The sequence below is a fragment of the Pyxicephalus adspersus genome, chromosome 4 (assembly GCF_032062135.1).
Source record: "Pyxicephalus adspersus chromosome 4, UCB_Pads_2.0, whole genome shotgun sequence".
Taxonomy (NCBI): domain Eukaryota; kingdom Metazoa; phylum Chordata; class Amphibia; order Anura; family Pyxicephalidae; genus Pyxicephalus; species Pyxicephalus adspersus.
The window spans coordinates 19,438,036-19,453,514 of NC_092861.1; the positions used below are offsets into that span (position 1 = coordinate 19,438,036).

Here is a 15,479-nt window from a genome sequence, read left to right on the forward strand (position 1 = left end):
ATTTCATGCCAGATTTACGCCTCTGTATTATGGTAATCTGTGCTTTACCAAAACACACTGTACCACAACTTGAACAAAGCATTTTAAATAGCACCCAAACACTACTAAAGGAAAAGACAGAAAGTGTTGGGTCTGTCCTTGGCTTCACTCATTGCAAATAAATGGTTTTCCTTTTTCCAGCACATGTGGCATAACATACAATATATGTGTGGCATACGCTATAGCACCAAGCTGTAAATGAGGCCTAATCTTTATTTTTTTTTACTACTGTGCACTATTGGATCTGTTTCAAATTTACTATACACAAAATTTCCAAAAGGACATTTAAATTTATCTTTTATTATTCCTTATTTAATTCGTAAAAACAAAACCTGTGTAGTCCATGTGAGAAGGATAAAAAAAACCCCGGTGCAAACTTGTTTACGAAATCTAAATGTTAGAAAGGAAATGATTAATCAGTCATCTAAGATAACATTTACTTTACTCATCTCTGGAGCTTAATGCAAAAATGTCAAATGTTTTCATTGTATTGCCAGTTTTATTCACTTCTTACTTTAATAAATAGACAGAAAAACAAAAACTCTGAGAACTGTCAAAGCGCTAAAGAGTTCTTTGGCTGCTAATGTTCACCGTGGTTTTCATGGATATGGCTCACTTTATATTGAAGCCAATGTTTTGTTTTCCCACACGATTTCTCTCAGGGCAAAGAAGAAATGGTGTTCACTATTTTTTTTTTCCTTTTTCTTTTTGGAGCCAGTGATGGAGCATCATGGTGTATTTAGGTTGCTGCAGCTAAAAGTAATGATTCATTACTGCCAATTTCAAGCTGCAGGCTTCGTCTTGTTTTTGGACGGATATGTGATGCCATTGGCGTCTAAACATCCACAGCCTTTTGGTTAGCATGAAGGGTATATATCCAGGCATGATTTACTCCCAAGGCTCTCCTCCCCTGTAGTGAATATCATGCATTAGTGATATCTTTAACCTTTACCTTATTACTCCATGATGTCATTACCAGGCTTGTAAAATGTTTGTAGGGGCAGCTGCTACAAAATCAGTTTTTACAGATGTAGATTTGTGCCCCCTTACCCCAGAACAACAGCTCCTGGGATCCCTTTCCGTACACACGGTGTGTAGGCATGCTCTTGGGAGTCATAGCATCATTGCTTTGCTGGGAAGAAATCAATGTGTGTATTCAGAGGTGGATAGGAAAGTTGTGTCCAACAGGCAAGGCCGACCAAGCGGGTTGGGATTTTAATGCAATAAAGGCCCAGTGTTGTAAGCTATATTAAAAAATTGAGGACACATTGGCATTTGAGAGCACAAGCATAATAAGTATGTATCAATTGCAGTCTGGTTCGTATTATGTTGATTTTTTTTCCCCCTGAATTACATTTACCCTCAGATATGTAAGTTTTTTTTGTTGTTTTTAAAGGGAGGTTTAATCAATTTTCTATAGGTGCTGTACATTTACAAGTAAAAAAAAAAAAAAAAGTTAGCTGCCTGACTCTTTTCGTTTTCATTGTATGATGCAAGGTGTGTTTGCTGCATAGTATTTGCTGAGTAGTAATAGGATTATAAAAAGGCTATCATAAATGTTTTATTGGAACTTTAAAGCTGAACTATAGGAAAATAAAAAAGCAACAAGCAAATGCAGTTATGTATTCATTAACCCATCATTACATTTAGATTTTCTGAATGCAAGCAATGTTATTACCTCCATTTGACTTTGTATCAGCCTTGTTCGGTTCCTGAGATAAAGGAGAAGCAACATTTTTTAAAGAAAACCTGCCAGAAAAAGCTGTTTTTTTCAGAACCAATGCAAAGACTGCTTAGATACCAGAAACTGTGATAGTTATTAGACATGAGACATCTTTAGCATTACACATAGAGATAATTTACTCTGCCCTGGATCTGGCACTACCACTGGTAGTCAGGCACTATCAGCCTCTATGGAGAGCTGTGCTAGATACCAGGTAACTGGTTCATTTTCTAGGTAAACATTTTTCACTTAGATCTCCTTTAAAACAATATTTGCCCATTTATGTCAATAAAATAGGCAATATTTTATAGGCTTTGTAAATCCAGATAGGGTGACTGAGAGGGACATGGTATCAAATGTAAAATTGTAATGAAGTGTCCAGGGCCAGATATGCTGGCCAAGAGAAATGTGTATGTGTGTATGTAATATCTATATGTAAGTAACTGCTACTTTTCTGTGTTAACACAGGACAATGGAAGAGAATGTGTACAAGATTTCCTTGTCCCTGGCTCAACGTTACCAAGTGCCTCTTTGGGAAGTTTACATGACACACTTAGAGTACTTGTTCTCCGACAGTGGGTGAGTATCACAGCCCAGGTGTTTCCATTTCTACTTCATTTATAGGAGGCATGGCAAGCATGCATCTTTTCTAGGACTATTGTTGCTGCCTTGACATCCATCAAAAAATTATTGTAAAAAAATTAACTTCATTCTCTGACACTGAAGTCATCTTTGCTAGCTTAGCTGAGTAGCAGTCATATCCATCAGCAGTGTACTTACATAGACTTTTAGGTCTCAGGGCCCTTGATCTCCATATTGTTCCAGTGTTCTCCCCAGACCCTTTAAACCGGCCACACCACCTGGCACTTTTCAGTAACCACCCAACTGTTTTTGCACATGGGCCACCACTAGCCTACAGCTTCTTCCCACCCAGCTTAAAAATATTTCTGGGGAAAATACTGTTGTTCCCCTCCAGCCATGGTATTGGGTAATTTAGTGACGATCAAAGTTTTTTCTACAAGTTTGTAAAATTTTTACATGCAAGTGCTTCAGATATTTGTAGTATCTCCGACTATCCTCTAGGGAACTTGTGCATGGCCCTGTCCTTGCTCGGTTGTCTAGGACACAATTGTTTCTCATTAAACAAAAGTTTTACCTATTGCATGTTACATCTTTGGAAGTTATCCGCAGAGAATAAGGGAAAAGAGTCAAAGTAGCCTTACCATTCTGGTAATAAAAGGATTTCCACTAATGTATTCTGGGTCAGTGACTGCAGGAAGAAAATAGTTGTATATTGTTTTGTCCTAATTTCTTGCACTTGACATTTAGCGGAAGCAGTTCAGGCTTGAGAAAGCAGCCGTGGTATTTGTGGCCTTACATAAAGTAGTCAGGGCATTTTGTACAGGTAATTAATGTTACATGCTAACTTAAGGTCTTTAGCTACAAAGGTGAGATTTTAAGTACATTTTTCTAGAACATTGCTGGTAACCGCAGGATTGAGCTATGGGACTTGAAGTTGCAGAGTGAAGAGCTATGCACCTTCCCTAAAAGAATCAACATAACATTGAGAGAATGATCTCAGTGGAGGTTATTTCTACTGTATGTCTCAAAGGAGCTTCTACTGTACAAAGGAGAAAATGCTGTTTGAGCTAAAAATAAGACTTGTCTTAAATTAGCAACCTTTCGCTGGAAAAAAAGTAAGTAATAGGAGCAAGTAAGAGAATGTCTTTGTTGTCTTCCATCTTAAGTATCCCAAACTACATATTCCTGTTTGTCTGTGCATGAGATGCTATGTAACATATATGCGATCAAAGTGTATAATGCCCCTGTAAAAAGTAGCCTAATTATTACAGAGTTTGCATAATATATATATATTGTGAACCACATGTATTAACTAGCTGTGCATGCTTTGAGAACTATGAGGATTCTGCTCAGAATTCTACAATGTATTTCATTAAACAAAAGAAAATGCATGCATCTGGAACAACTGATTATTCTCCTAGATTGTAACCTCTTCTGGGCAGGGACCTCTTCTCCTCCTGTGTCACTGTCTGTATCTGTCTGTTATTTGCTACCCCTATTTAATGTACAGCGCTGCATAATATGTTGGCGCAATATAAGTCCTGTTTAATAATAATAATAATAATAATATTAATAATAATAATAATAATAATAATGGCTTTGGTTGGGTTCAGGCTCTTTTAACTGATTAAGGAAGCATCTAATATTCTAGCATCTAGTTAAAGTGACCATAATTGGCTTAACTCAGGCTCCAATTTAACAGATTGCTTTTATAAATTACACTTACTGTGTGGTAATCCTTCCCTTCTGTCATTCAGGACTGTGTGATAACTGGCTGTGGCTGTCACTTTTGTCTTTAGCTGAATACACTTTTTTACCAAAAGTTTGTAAATACCTAATCATCAGACCTGCTGTATAATCAAAAGGAAAAACAAAGAGAGTCTTGGGAGCACAATATATTTGTGTATTTAAAGATATTCACACTTCAATTACAGTGCATTAAAAAAAGAATACAGTGAAGCATGTTGTAATAGGCCTTGACCCTCATTATGGCATGGGGTTCTGAGAAGTCTTTATACTAAATAATGTTCACCTAATTTCAATCAACATAGATAAGAGAAATAAATATATATATAATATATATCATGCTTGGGGTCCACAGGTCTCTTTACTAATTAGAGAATTTCTAATACTTTCATGTTTATATGTAAGTCCAAGCATTGGAAATATGAATTATAGTTTAGTATTGTTACTACATGATTACACAGGTCCCAAACCCCGACGCGTTTCATCATTGGGGCTTCTTCACGGGTTTTAATGAAACCGTGATATTTGCTGTACTGTCCTCTTCGGAGCAAGGGTCAATAGTCTTGTAGAACAACTTGGTTTATCTGACTGGCTTCTGGTAGATGATGCAAGTGAAGGGAGGGAGCTGAACTCCTTTCACTTACATCATCTACCAGCAGCTAAACTCTTTTTTTGAATGAGGTAGTGAAAACCCAGGCAAGCCAGCAAATTACCATATAAAGGAGTACATGCAGAAGCTCTAAAAGTTTTTCAGATTTCTGACATTGAACAGCCAGATGTCCCCCAGTGTAACATTCTTAAGGGCCCATGGGAGTTTAGCTGCACCCTTTAAAAAGTGCAGAATTATAGATTACTATATTGAAAATCTCACACTGTAATTCACAGAGGATATAGCTGTAGTATTGTTTCTTACTCTCTTCCCAGTTGGAGAGCTTTGGCGGTTAGTCATTTTTTTGTCCACAGATTTCTCAATGGTCATTCTAATGCAGTAATTTAACCTAAGTATAAATGAGAGATGGTCTTACTGCTTGCATGCCAGGCATAATTTAATCAGGAGAAATTACCTGGATTCATCATTCATTAAAGTGAGTTTTAAAAGTGATCTCTCAGAGATTCTCTGAAGAATTGCACTTGAATCAAAACGCGTTGCTCATACACAGCTGAAATGAACTCTTCATCATTAGATTTTTAAGCCCCTTAAGGAATTAATTTTCTTTTATGGATGGAAAGTTATAGCCGAGAGTCAGAGAGGATATTTCAGACATCAGAAGATATAAAATACATCACTGCTTTCACGGTCTACATAGGCGATGTGCACTCTTATTTTTTAGGAAATCAAGAATATTTTGCAAAATGTGCATTTAAAGTACTGAATAAACTTTCTATAAGGTCGTCCTATGACATGTTTTTCTTCTTTGTGAGGCTAAAACCACTTTGCTTTTTATTCTTACAGATTGACTACAGCTGAAATTGAGGCACGGGCACAATCTCTCAAACTTTTTGAGACTTTGAAAACTGACCCCCAATTGTTTTATGAGCACATGACAAAATATGTGTATCCTACTATTGAAGGCAAGGACCTTCATCGGCTACTCTATTACTATACTCTTCTGGAGCAGTGCACCTGTTCTCAGTATGTTACACACGCTATCAAGCCAGAGTGTCACATGAAACTCCTGAAGAAACTGAAGGCAGTGGCCCAAGGTATATATATATATATTTATTTACCTATATGTTTTTTTTTTTTTTTTGTGGATTTAATGGTACCCCTGGTGTGCACAGATTGGGTTGTCCTTCACTGAATTGTCGGGAGGTTGCAGTAGCTGTGATATAAATTTATATAGATATATATATATATATATATATATATATATATATATATATATATATATATCCCAGTAATCCATGTAGCAGTACATATGGTAACTGTTAAGTCTGCACAGTAAAAGGTCTTCAGTACCTTGGAGAGCTCTCAGAAACAGGACAACATTGCAGCATTTACAGGCTGATTGGTTTGTGACTTGTTTGCAGAAATTGCTTATCATTGTGTAGAGAGGTTTCGACATTACAAGCAATGGCAACACAGAAATGACAAAGCAATGATTATACTGTGAGAAGATGTAACTAATTTGAGCCTCAGGCTCTAATTCTACTTTCTGCCCCCAACTTACCATTTTTATCTTTTTGGCTTCATCTTTTGTGTTCAATCTTAAGGGCAATTCTAGTAAATAAATAAAAATTGTCAGAAAAATCATATATTGTAGTCACTTTGCAAAATTTTAAAATCTGATCCATTAAAAAAAATATAACATAGTTATGTATTCCATGTATGTGTTTCTGCACAAATAGTCTGCATATATTTCTCCATAATCAGATTAATGAATTTTATGGTCAGGCCCTGCTTTATGCACATATTCTGATATGTGATTTAACTACTGTTTGATTTTCTTTTTTTTAATTTTGGTTGCCATTCTGCTTGCTTCAACTGTAACAGTCTTCTTGGCTTTACTGTTTGACTGAGATGTGTGAGTTACAAAACAGGCTGGACAGAAAAACACATTTTTGGCAGATAGGACAGTTCACTTGTGTGTAGTTCAGCTGTTTGCCTGCAGCTGAGCTTTAAATATTTTCTTTTAACCATTGTAATTTTGTACCCTCTTCTATTACTGCGCCATGTAGATCTGTCCCAGCTGCCGTTGCTTTCTTACACCTTTCTCAACGTTATAAATTTTAATCTTCTTCTATAGACCCTGGAAAATCATTACGGTAATACAGTGGAAAGTCACCATGGCCTTCTGTTCTTCAACAATGTAGTTTGTGTGTAAGATTATGGATACACTAGTGGGTGTATTATTAAAGCAGTGAATCTGATGTTCACCGAAACATTTCCTGGTCCAGCACCAATTACTCCTATTGAGTTGCATAACCCTGGAAGATTCTCCACCAAGGAATGTTTAAGTGAGTGTCAGATGCATTGCTTCATAAATAGACCCCTATCTGATACATACACCATCCTTAGCAGGCATAGACATATAGTATAGTGTATGGTAATATGCTGGCACTATATAAATAATGTTTAATAATATAAATAATAATATCAATAATAGCTCCTATACAGCAGCATAGATGTAATAACAAACTAAGGGACACATCTGGAGGAGCTGTAGTAGGAGTAGTTAGATTGGTCGGACTAAAAATATTGCTTTTCTGGGTGTCTCTGTGTACTGGGTATAGACCTTAAGGTCACATATAAGCTAAGATTAATGTCAAAAATCATATTCAGAAGTTTTCTATTTTTTAATAATACCTGTCACCTTGCCATAAAAAATTGTTCAGGTGCTTCCTATTATAAGATCACAATGCCCTGCCTGTGTTTTCACTCTGTCACAGGCATTCCCACCTAAAACCACAAGCATTACGCACTCATAGCTTACTGCTGTTACTATCAAAAAACACTTGGTTGCCACATGTCTTTGTCCACATTTAGCGCTGTCATTTTGTGGTTTTTAAATGTCAAAGTGAACAGGCACCATAATGTCTGTTCTATTTGCCAGAAGTTTTGGTATTAACAAATGGCCCTAACACTTCTAGCTACATTACTTCAGCACATTTTAGAGCATTGAAAAGAACAAACCTTGGTGCTTTTTAATTTTTTTAACTATTTGTATATCCTTTTAAGGGCATATAAACAATTCTATTGAAATGAATTAGGCTTGCTTTAAAACACTTTTAAATGCTTGTATAAATTACCATATATGCATTCAAAAGTAATATGGGCATTTATAAGTCTGTGTAGACCAATCCTGAGACAGAGAAGTAAATATATACGCATTTGTTCCTTACAGAGTCCACTTTTTCATTTCAATGAGCAGAAAGTGAAAATAAGGTGTTGCATTTTCCTGCCTCTAGATCAATAGCAGGTGTTTGCAGAAAAGCATTTGGAGCTTCAATAATAGCTTTGGGTTAGCACATGAAAACATGCTAAAACCTTGGGAATAATCCACAATGTCCTTTTACATATTTTTTTTAAAAGCAACAATAAACACAATATGTATCCTGGTGAATCATTAGCACAGTTTATCATTTTTGATGGTAAACTTCTTCTATACTGTAAATGCCTAATTGTATCCTAGATCTACTCGTCAGACTTTGGTAATTTATTGTTTCCTAATAAACAGTTTTCAAATATGGACAGCCAGATGGTAAATGGGCTAGTAATCATAAAACTAAAACAATTCACTTCCCACAACAAATAGTATTGGATACATGTTAAGGGTTAAATATCAGTTAGAAGAATGATTGGAGTCAATGGAATTTAAGGGTTCATTTTCAAGGTAAATGTCGGACTTGAAAGTGGGTTAGCTTAAGCCCAAGGTTTAAGGTTTGGGTTGAGGGGTTGGGGGTGTGTGGCACATTTTATCATTAGACTTGATTTGTCAGCAAAACCCCCAAAACTACTTAGCACTGGGATTCTGTACTGAAATCCAGTTGCTTCAAAGGGATTGCTTGGAGTTTGCATGTTCTACCTACTGCTATGTAGTAGCAGTACACATATGATTAACATGCTGTGGCCCAAATGTCAAAAGTATTTGAAAAAAAGTAAATTAAATTGTTGTAATGTTTTGTTTCTGCAGGGTTGGATTACAAAAAGATGTTTGATTCTACCTCAAGTCCCTTAGAATCTCTGGAGCCCGTCCTCACTAGTCACAATGTTTTGGCCATTTCTAAGCTGGCTTCTAGAATTCCAGAGCTGGATGGCACCATGCTTACCCCCAGCTCTGTACATGCTACATGGCTGAAGAAACTCTTTTGGAATGGTGACCCCCAATTACTAAAGAAATCCCCACAATCCGCCAGTGAATGGAACCAGGCTTACGACATCTGCAAGAAATACTTTGACAGGCTCAGTCCAAGTGATATCATTGCTTTCACTGATGAGATCACCTTTTCCTCACGTGCGGTCAGCCAGGTAACTGTCTTTCTCCATAAACTCTGTTATTGTCAGACATTTTTAAGTGTTGAAATGAGCTTAAAAGAGCATGTAGAAAGTGCCTGTATAAAATCCCTCATCACCTTACGTTTTCATCTGTTACTTTGCTTTACTTATATTTAAAGACAAGTTCCCTTTGAAGGAAAATTTTGCTTTTTTATTCTGTGCTAACCATCAGGCTTTAGATCAGTCCCCCCTCCCCAAAATATTCTTGCCTTTGCTTTGCTCTCCCCCACCACTCACTCGTTCAATATCCAAAGGAGATTCCTGGTACTTTAAGATGGTGTGCCATGTGGCAATATTTGGTCAGTCAGTGCTGTCAATTTGGAAGTTTGTTGGTCCTATGAGCTATGATTATGGTGACCCAGAGCTTACACTCTGGGCAGCCAAACAGGATGGTGGGGGAGTAAAATGAAAGATGGTATATGTTTGTATGGAGGTCCTAATGCAAGTCATCCTGCTACTTTGCACTGCCTTGGCAAAGCATATTAATACTGTAGGACATAACTACCCCAAAACTAGAACTTAATTGACTTTGTGTTATTCCTGCTGGGGAGACTATTTTTCACTTTTTACAAATTAAAACTATATTTACAGTTAGGTCCATAAATATTTTGACATAGACAACTTTTTTCGACTTTTGGTTCTGTACATTACCACAATTAATTTTAAATGAAACAACTCAGATGCAGTTGAACTTCAGACTTTCAGCATTAATTTAGTGGCTTGAACAAAACGATTGCATAAAAATGTGAGAAACTAAAGCCTTTTTTTTTTTTTAACACAATCACTTTATTTCCAAATATATATGGACCTAACTGTATCTCCTTTGAAAAGCACTACCCCTTTCCTTATGTTCCAGTGATTGCCATTGCTTTGACAGGAAGTGAAGAATATCCTACTAAAGGGACCTAGTCAGCAATAGAATTCTTACAGAGGGCCCAACCTTTCCATGTGTCTTCCAAAACAAAGTTAATCACTGCACAAAATGTTTTTACAAAATCTGTAAAATTAGGTAGCTTTTCACGTGATTGCTAGAAGTCTTTATTTTAAACTTGATTGTGTTAGACTAGCACACGTCTATGTACCGACGGAATTCTTCCAACAAATAGGTATATATTTTTTTCTTAAAACCTGTGAATATTCATACATCATATTCTTATGTCTGTAAAATAACCTATTGTATGAATTAAGTGCTGTTTTCTTTTTTTTTACTTTCAAGAACAATTGACTCTTTCCCCCCTATTTAATTTTAATTCCATCATTTACATACTGTTTTGTAGAGTGTCAGACAATTTACTGTACTGTATATTTTGTTTTGCATCTGTTCTTAGTGAATATAAATCATTTTCTTTTTACATTTTATTTTGCTCACAACTTTCCATCTGCCTCACAAGTTGGAATAGCACACAGAATCGTTTTGGCTGCTCCGTTAAATGTGCGGGCCACGTGCCCTGCAGGCCTGACAAACTGGCAAGATGAATGTTCAGAGCTGCTAAGTGGACTTTTTGTCCAGTCCTGAGTGCCTCTAGTGCCCTACTTTCAGGTTGGCATCTGCCAGGCATGTTCAGAATAGTAAGCAACCTATTAAAGTTAGATGCATTGTTTTTGTGTTTTTATTGCTTGTGATTAGGGATATGTATTGTAACCTATCTATACTCAAACAGTTCTAGAGTCAAGAAATACTTACTTTATTTGGTAAAATGCAGTACAAAAAATATATATAAATACCAGGTCATATATGCCATTGGAATTTTTCCGGACTTTAATATTAAACATATGGGCTGGTGAAAAATTCTAATGCCCAACCCAGTTTTCTCTCTCCCTATAAAGACCCAGTATCTAATCAAGAGCAGAACAGCTCCCTTTAAATGGATTATTGAAACAAGCAGTAGCCTGAAACAATCTAGATGTTTTGATGTTAAATCTTATAGTCTCACATTTATTCACTACATTTATTGGTTCCAGTCATCCAAAAGTATCTCTAAGGTCTGACTGCAAAGGTAAGCCTAATATTAAGACCAACCATCACACAGAATGTACTTTGGGGCTAAACCATGTTTGTTTCCATTGTTCTGTTTGTGACCCCATTAGGGAAATTTTACAGGACTGAGAGACTCTGGCAGATTAAAAAAAAGTTCTAAAACAAAAAGTTCTAGACCTTTCCTGCTGTATTTTTATTTTTATGTACACAGATGACAATATGAATCTGACATAGAATTTACATTTTGCATGCTCAAACCAAGGTGAATACTAAAGATTTGTCTGGAGCTTGGCTTATTCAGATATTCTGGGTGGTCTTTTTAAAATAATCATATTTCTAATTTTCCTTAAATAAATTTTATCATATATCTCTTCTGTACTTGTCTTCCAGAGGGTGCACGTAAACAATGTTTTTTTTTTTTTTTTTAATTTCCTTTTTTTTTTTTTATTAGCCTTTGGCTGATCACATGATTCCATGGGTCTTTGCTCTTGTCCCAGTAGTAAATGGTCATAGATAATGTAAAAAGCTACACTGACAAAATACTGTTATTGTCACTCTCTGCATCAAAAGATTGTGCATTTTCTTACTCGGGAAAGCCATGATGCCCAGCACACAAAGTCTTTTTTTTTTTACGTATAAAACTGGATTTCAAATAATCCAACCCAGGAAAAACAAAAAACTTGAAACTATGTGAGGCTTTCCCTTGGATTTTTATGTTATGCAGGTAAATGCACTCCAGTGCCTGCAACAGAATGGGACATGTTATGTAACCCATAAATAAACTAAAGAAGGAATAACAAGCACCAATTTTAGGTCCTATAGCCTGATGAATATTAATTTTCCAGGGCGAAGTTAATAAAATAAGATGATGCAGACCCAATGACATTCTGATAAAGTTTTCCCTCTATAACCTGTACAATGCTGATTTATTTAGGCAGTGTGAAAAAAAAATAAAATAAAAGCCTGCAGTGACCAATCAAAATTCTTGTTTCATTTTTCTATAAAGAACATGATTGGTTTTGATTGGCAACACTTCTTTATAAAGTAGAACTGAAACCCATGTTACTCTCCTGTGTCCATTCCCTCGCAGGGCACTGACATCTTTCTATTTCTTTATTTCCTTCTTGAGAAATTCAGCCATCTTGATGTACTAGGTCAGGCAGAGGTACCTCAGCTTCAATTATTCCTGACATGTGCAGAGGAAGCAGGGAATGCCGGGTATTCTGGCAAACAAAGCTGATGTTGTGAATGCCAGAAATCCAGAGTGATCAATGAGGTATAGGGGATTAAACAATGAATATTGCCTGTCTCTTTCTGCAATAATGACTTGCCTGATCATGTATTATTAAAAGTGGGACTTTAGTTCTGCTGTAGGCTACCTACACACGTTGGATGCATGAACGAGCACTGTACATACGAGTGGCACCCTACTGCACTCTCTCCCGTTTACTTGTACAATCTTTTATCGTTTGTGGATGTGCCTGGATGGATCCATGAAAAACATTGGATGACCACTGTACACACATGAGATTCTTGTCCGATATCAGCCCTAAAGCAATAATCTGATGAGAATCATCTGATGTGTGTATGTAGCTTTAACCGTGATGCTAGTTTTGTATGAAGATGGTTGTCATCATGTTTCGTGAGTACCTTATGCTCTGCTAGCTCTCCACAGATATTTTTATATTTATATCACTCTAGTTATTTCTTGTACTGTCTTCATCTGATGATGACCAGTGATCAGGTCTACAGTTTGCAGAATCAAATAAAAAAACTAATGATGTAAATTGATCTGAAGAGACTCTTTCAGTGGCACGTGATAGGATCAGGAGCAGGAATGATTAGTGAAGGCACAGAAGACGGGTCTTAAGCATAATGTTAGTTGAGAATCAATTTTCTTCAAATTACATCATTTTAGGCAGCTGAATGTTATTTTATTGCACATTTCCTCCCACAACAGTCTTCAATAACTTGATCTTCCTTGCAGTTATTAATGTACTTAGAGCTAAATGTAGTTAACATTTGTTTTTTGTTTTTTTATTATTATTAGACAATCTTTATGGAGTTTTTACACAACTTTTAACTTTTTGTGAACATCAAATTAAATGAGTTTGTGGTGACACTTTAGTGTAATAATACCCATGGGTTTCTCAAAGACTTTCTTGGGATGATGATCTGCTATTAAAGATTTGAACCTGCAGGCGAAATCTGTTTTTCTGAACAACCATATTGTATTATATGGTTAATGTGACTATATTGGTCATATTAAACACATAATTCAAACTTCATCTGGAAAGGGGTCAACAATTGTATGCTAAATGATGTTTGAACATAGGAAAACTACTTGTTAATGTAAAAAGAGCACCTAAAGACATTTGTTTAAGATCTTTTAAGTTGTTAGGTCAAGAAGTAATAGGAAATTGCTCTAATGAAGAAGAAATATTTGTTTTGTCTGGAAATGTACTTTAAAGCTGTATACCAGTGTAACTGAAAAGATCTTAGAGTTCAACCCCTTTTTTTTGTTTGCTCCCCCTCCCTCCACCCTGAAGCTCATTGATTCTTTTTTTCCCTCAAATTTCTAAAAATGTAACATTTCGGGTCTTTCTTGGTAGCTTATACAGTTTTTGCTCCTAGAAAAAGCATAATTCGATGACTTTCAAAAGATCCAAGAATTTCTGATGATGCTCCACAACAATTTACATGATGGCCCAGGCTGTAATTACCTAATGGAGACTTGAACTGTGGAAGAAGGGCCAATAAAAAGATAACCAGAGAGCAAGGGACTAGTCACCGATGTTACCTGTAGGCTATATACAGCTGATCTCTTCCCATGTACTAACTTAACAAGGTTTCATACTTCGTCTCTGTATGGAGGTGTCCGTGTTGGTAAAAGAATTGGGCTTTAGTCAGAAATATCCCTAATAACTGGTGTTATAAAACACAATTGGGGAATATTCTGACAGCAATTTGCTAGTCTGAGTATCACAGAATCTGAACATAAGATAGAAGCAGAGATATCTTTGCACTGCAGATCACCAGGTTCAGCTTCCTCTCCAGCAAGAAAAACATTGATCAACACAGTAGTAATGTTGCTAAATCGTGTCTGATTAGCAATCAGAAGCCCCAGGCCTTATATTATCTCCAATAGCTATCCTCTATAGCCATGAAGCTATAGAACTGCAGTGCTAGGCTGTTAGTGCACTATTTTTAGGTAGACTTTTATGACGAAAGATACAGATTTCATTGTAACAACAATTTTAGGTGTTCCCCAAGGATAGCAAACCCTTATTTTTGAATGTAGGTCCACTTTCCTATTGTTCTATTGTTGTCCAATTCAGCAATTGTGTTTAGATCAGAAATTGCTGTATCGTCTCCTAAATATGGACTACAGCCTGCTGCAATGTGTTAAGCAAAGCCTGACTTTTCTGAAAGGCTTTTGTTCTCCATCTAATACATAAAAGTCATACATTCTGTGATCTCAAGCTGTCAAAACAAGCATGTCGAGAAGCTGAGATGTTTAAGCTTTTCACACGTCAGTTCTCCTCTCTAAATATTTAGCGTCTCTAGTGCTCATAATATTTGATTAATATTCTTCTTTCATGGAAGTTGTTTTATGTCACCCTGTGGAAAAGTTGACTTGTCGTCAGAAGCTCTTAAAATATTCATTGCGAGAATGAAGAGCACGAGGTAGTTTTATTGCACTTGCTGCAAACATTGTGTAACTGTGAAGTAATACTGATATGCATGTGTTTTATTTTTTTCTAGCTGACTGTGCAGGCTCGGACAGAGATGACTAAGAAGGTGATGGCTACTGTGAAACAGTTCATAGACAAACAAAGAAAGAAGAATGTTGGAGAAGCTGCAGAAGAGTCCTCTGTTAGTTATAACACAGCATTGAGTCATCTCCAGCAGTCTCTTTCTCATCTAGACACTCTCAGTCACACCTTCATTGACGATCTGAGAAGTTTGGACCAGGTAATATAGACTTTCATAAGCTGGAAGAAGCCGGAACATGTGTATTTTATATTAAGACAGGCCTATGTAGGGCAACCTGAGAGAATTTACACTTGTGAATTAACCACCCAGTCTTTGAAAGAATAAGAAATAACTTGGAATTTCTAAATTTTTTTATATCTAAAAATTCAGTACCAACACTAAATTAAATGTACATAGATGGGGAGAAAAGCCTCAGTTTGGGTTAGCCTTTAAGGGTTAAACACATCAGTCCATAAGTCCATTGTCATGTCGCTAACTGTCACTCAGGCCCTCTCAAACTAATGTCCCTGTGGTTTGCCATTAACACAATCTAAGGCCAATTTTGAGGGGAAACCAATTACCTAACTGAATGTTTTTTGGATGTTGGGAGGAAACCCACACACAAGCTCAGGAACATACAAACCCCTAGTGCTGCAAAG

General features: G+C 36.4%; 1 protein-coding gene across 1 annotated transcript in view; it reads left to right on the plus strand.

The window, feature by feature from the left end:
• NBAS (NBAS subunit of NRZ tethering complex) overlaps positions 1 to 15,479 on the plus strand; it is a 412,001-nt gene that overhangs the window by 281,964 nt on the left and 114,558 nt on the right. The window contains exons 42-45 of the mRNA XM_072407518.1: positions 2,231 to 2,341; positions 5,544 to 5,794; positions 8,725 to 9,059; positions 14,830 to 15,039. Of these exons, the coding sequence (XP_072263619.1) occupies positions 2,231 to 2,341; positions 5,544 to 5,794; positions 8,725 to 9,059; positions 14,830 to 15,039 (907 nt within the window). The remainder of the gene's footprint in view (positions 1 to 2,230; positions 2,342 to 5,543; positions 5,795 to 8,724; positions 9,060 to 14,829; positions 15,040 to 15,479) is intronic.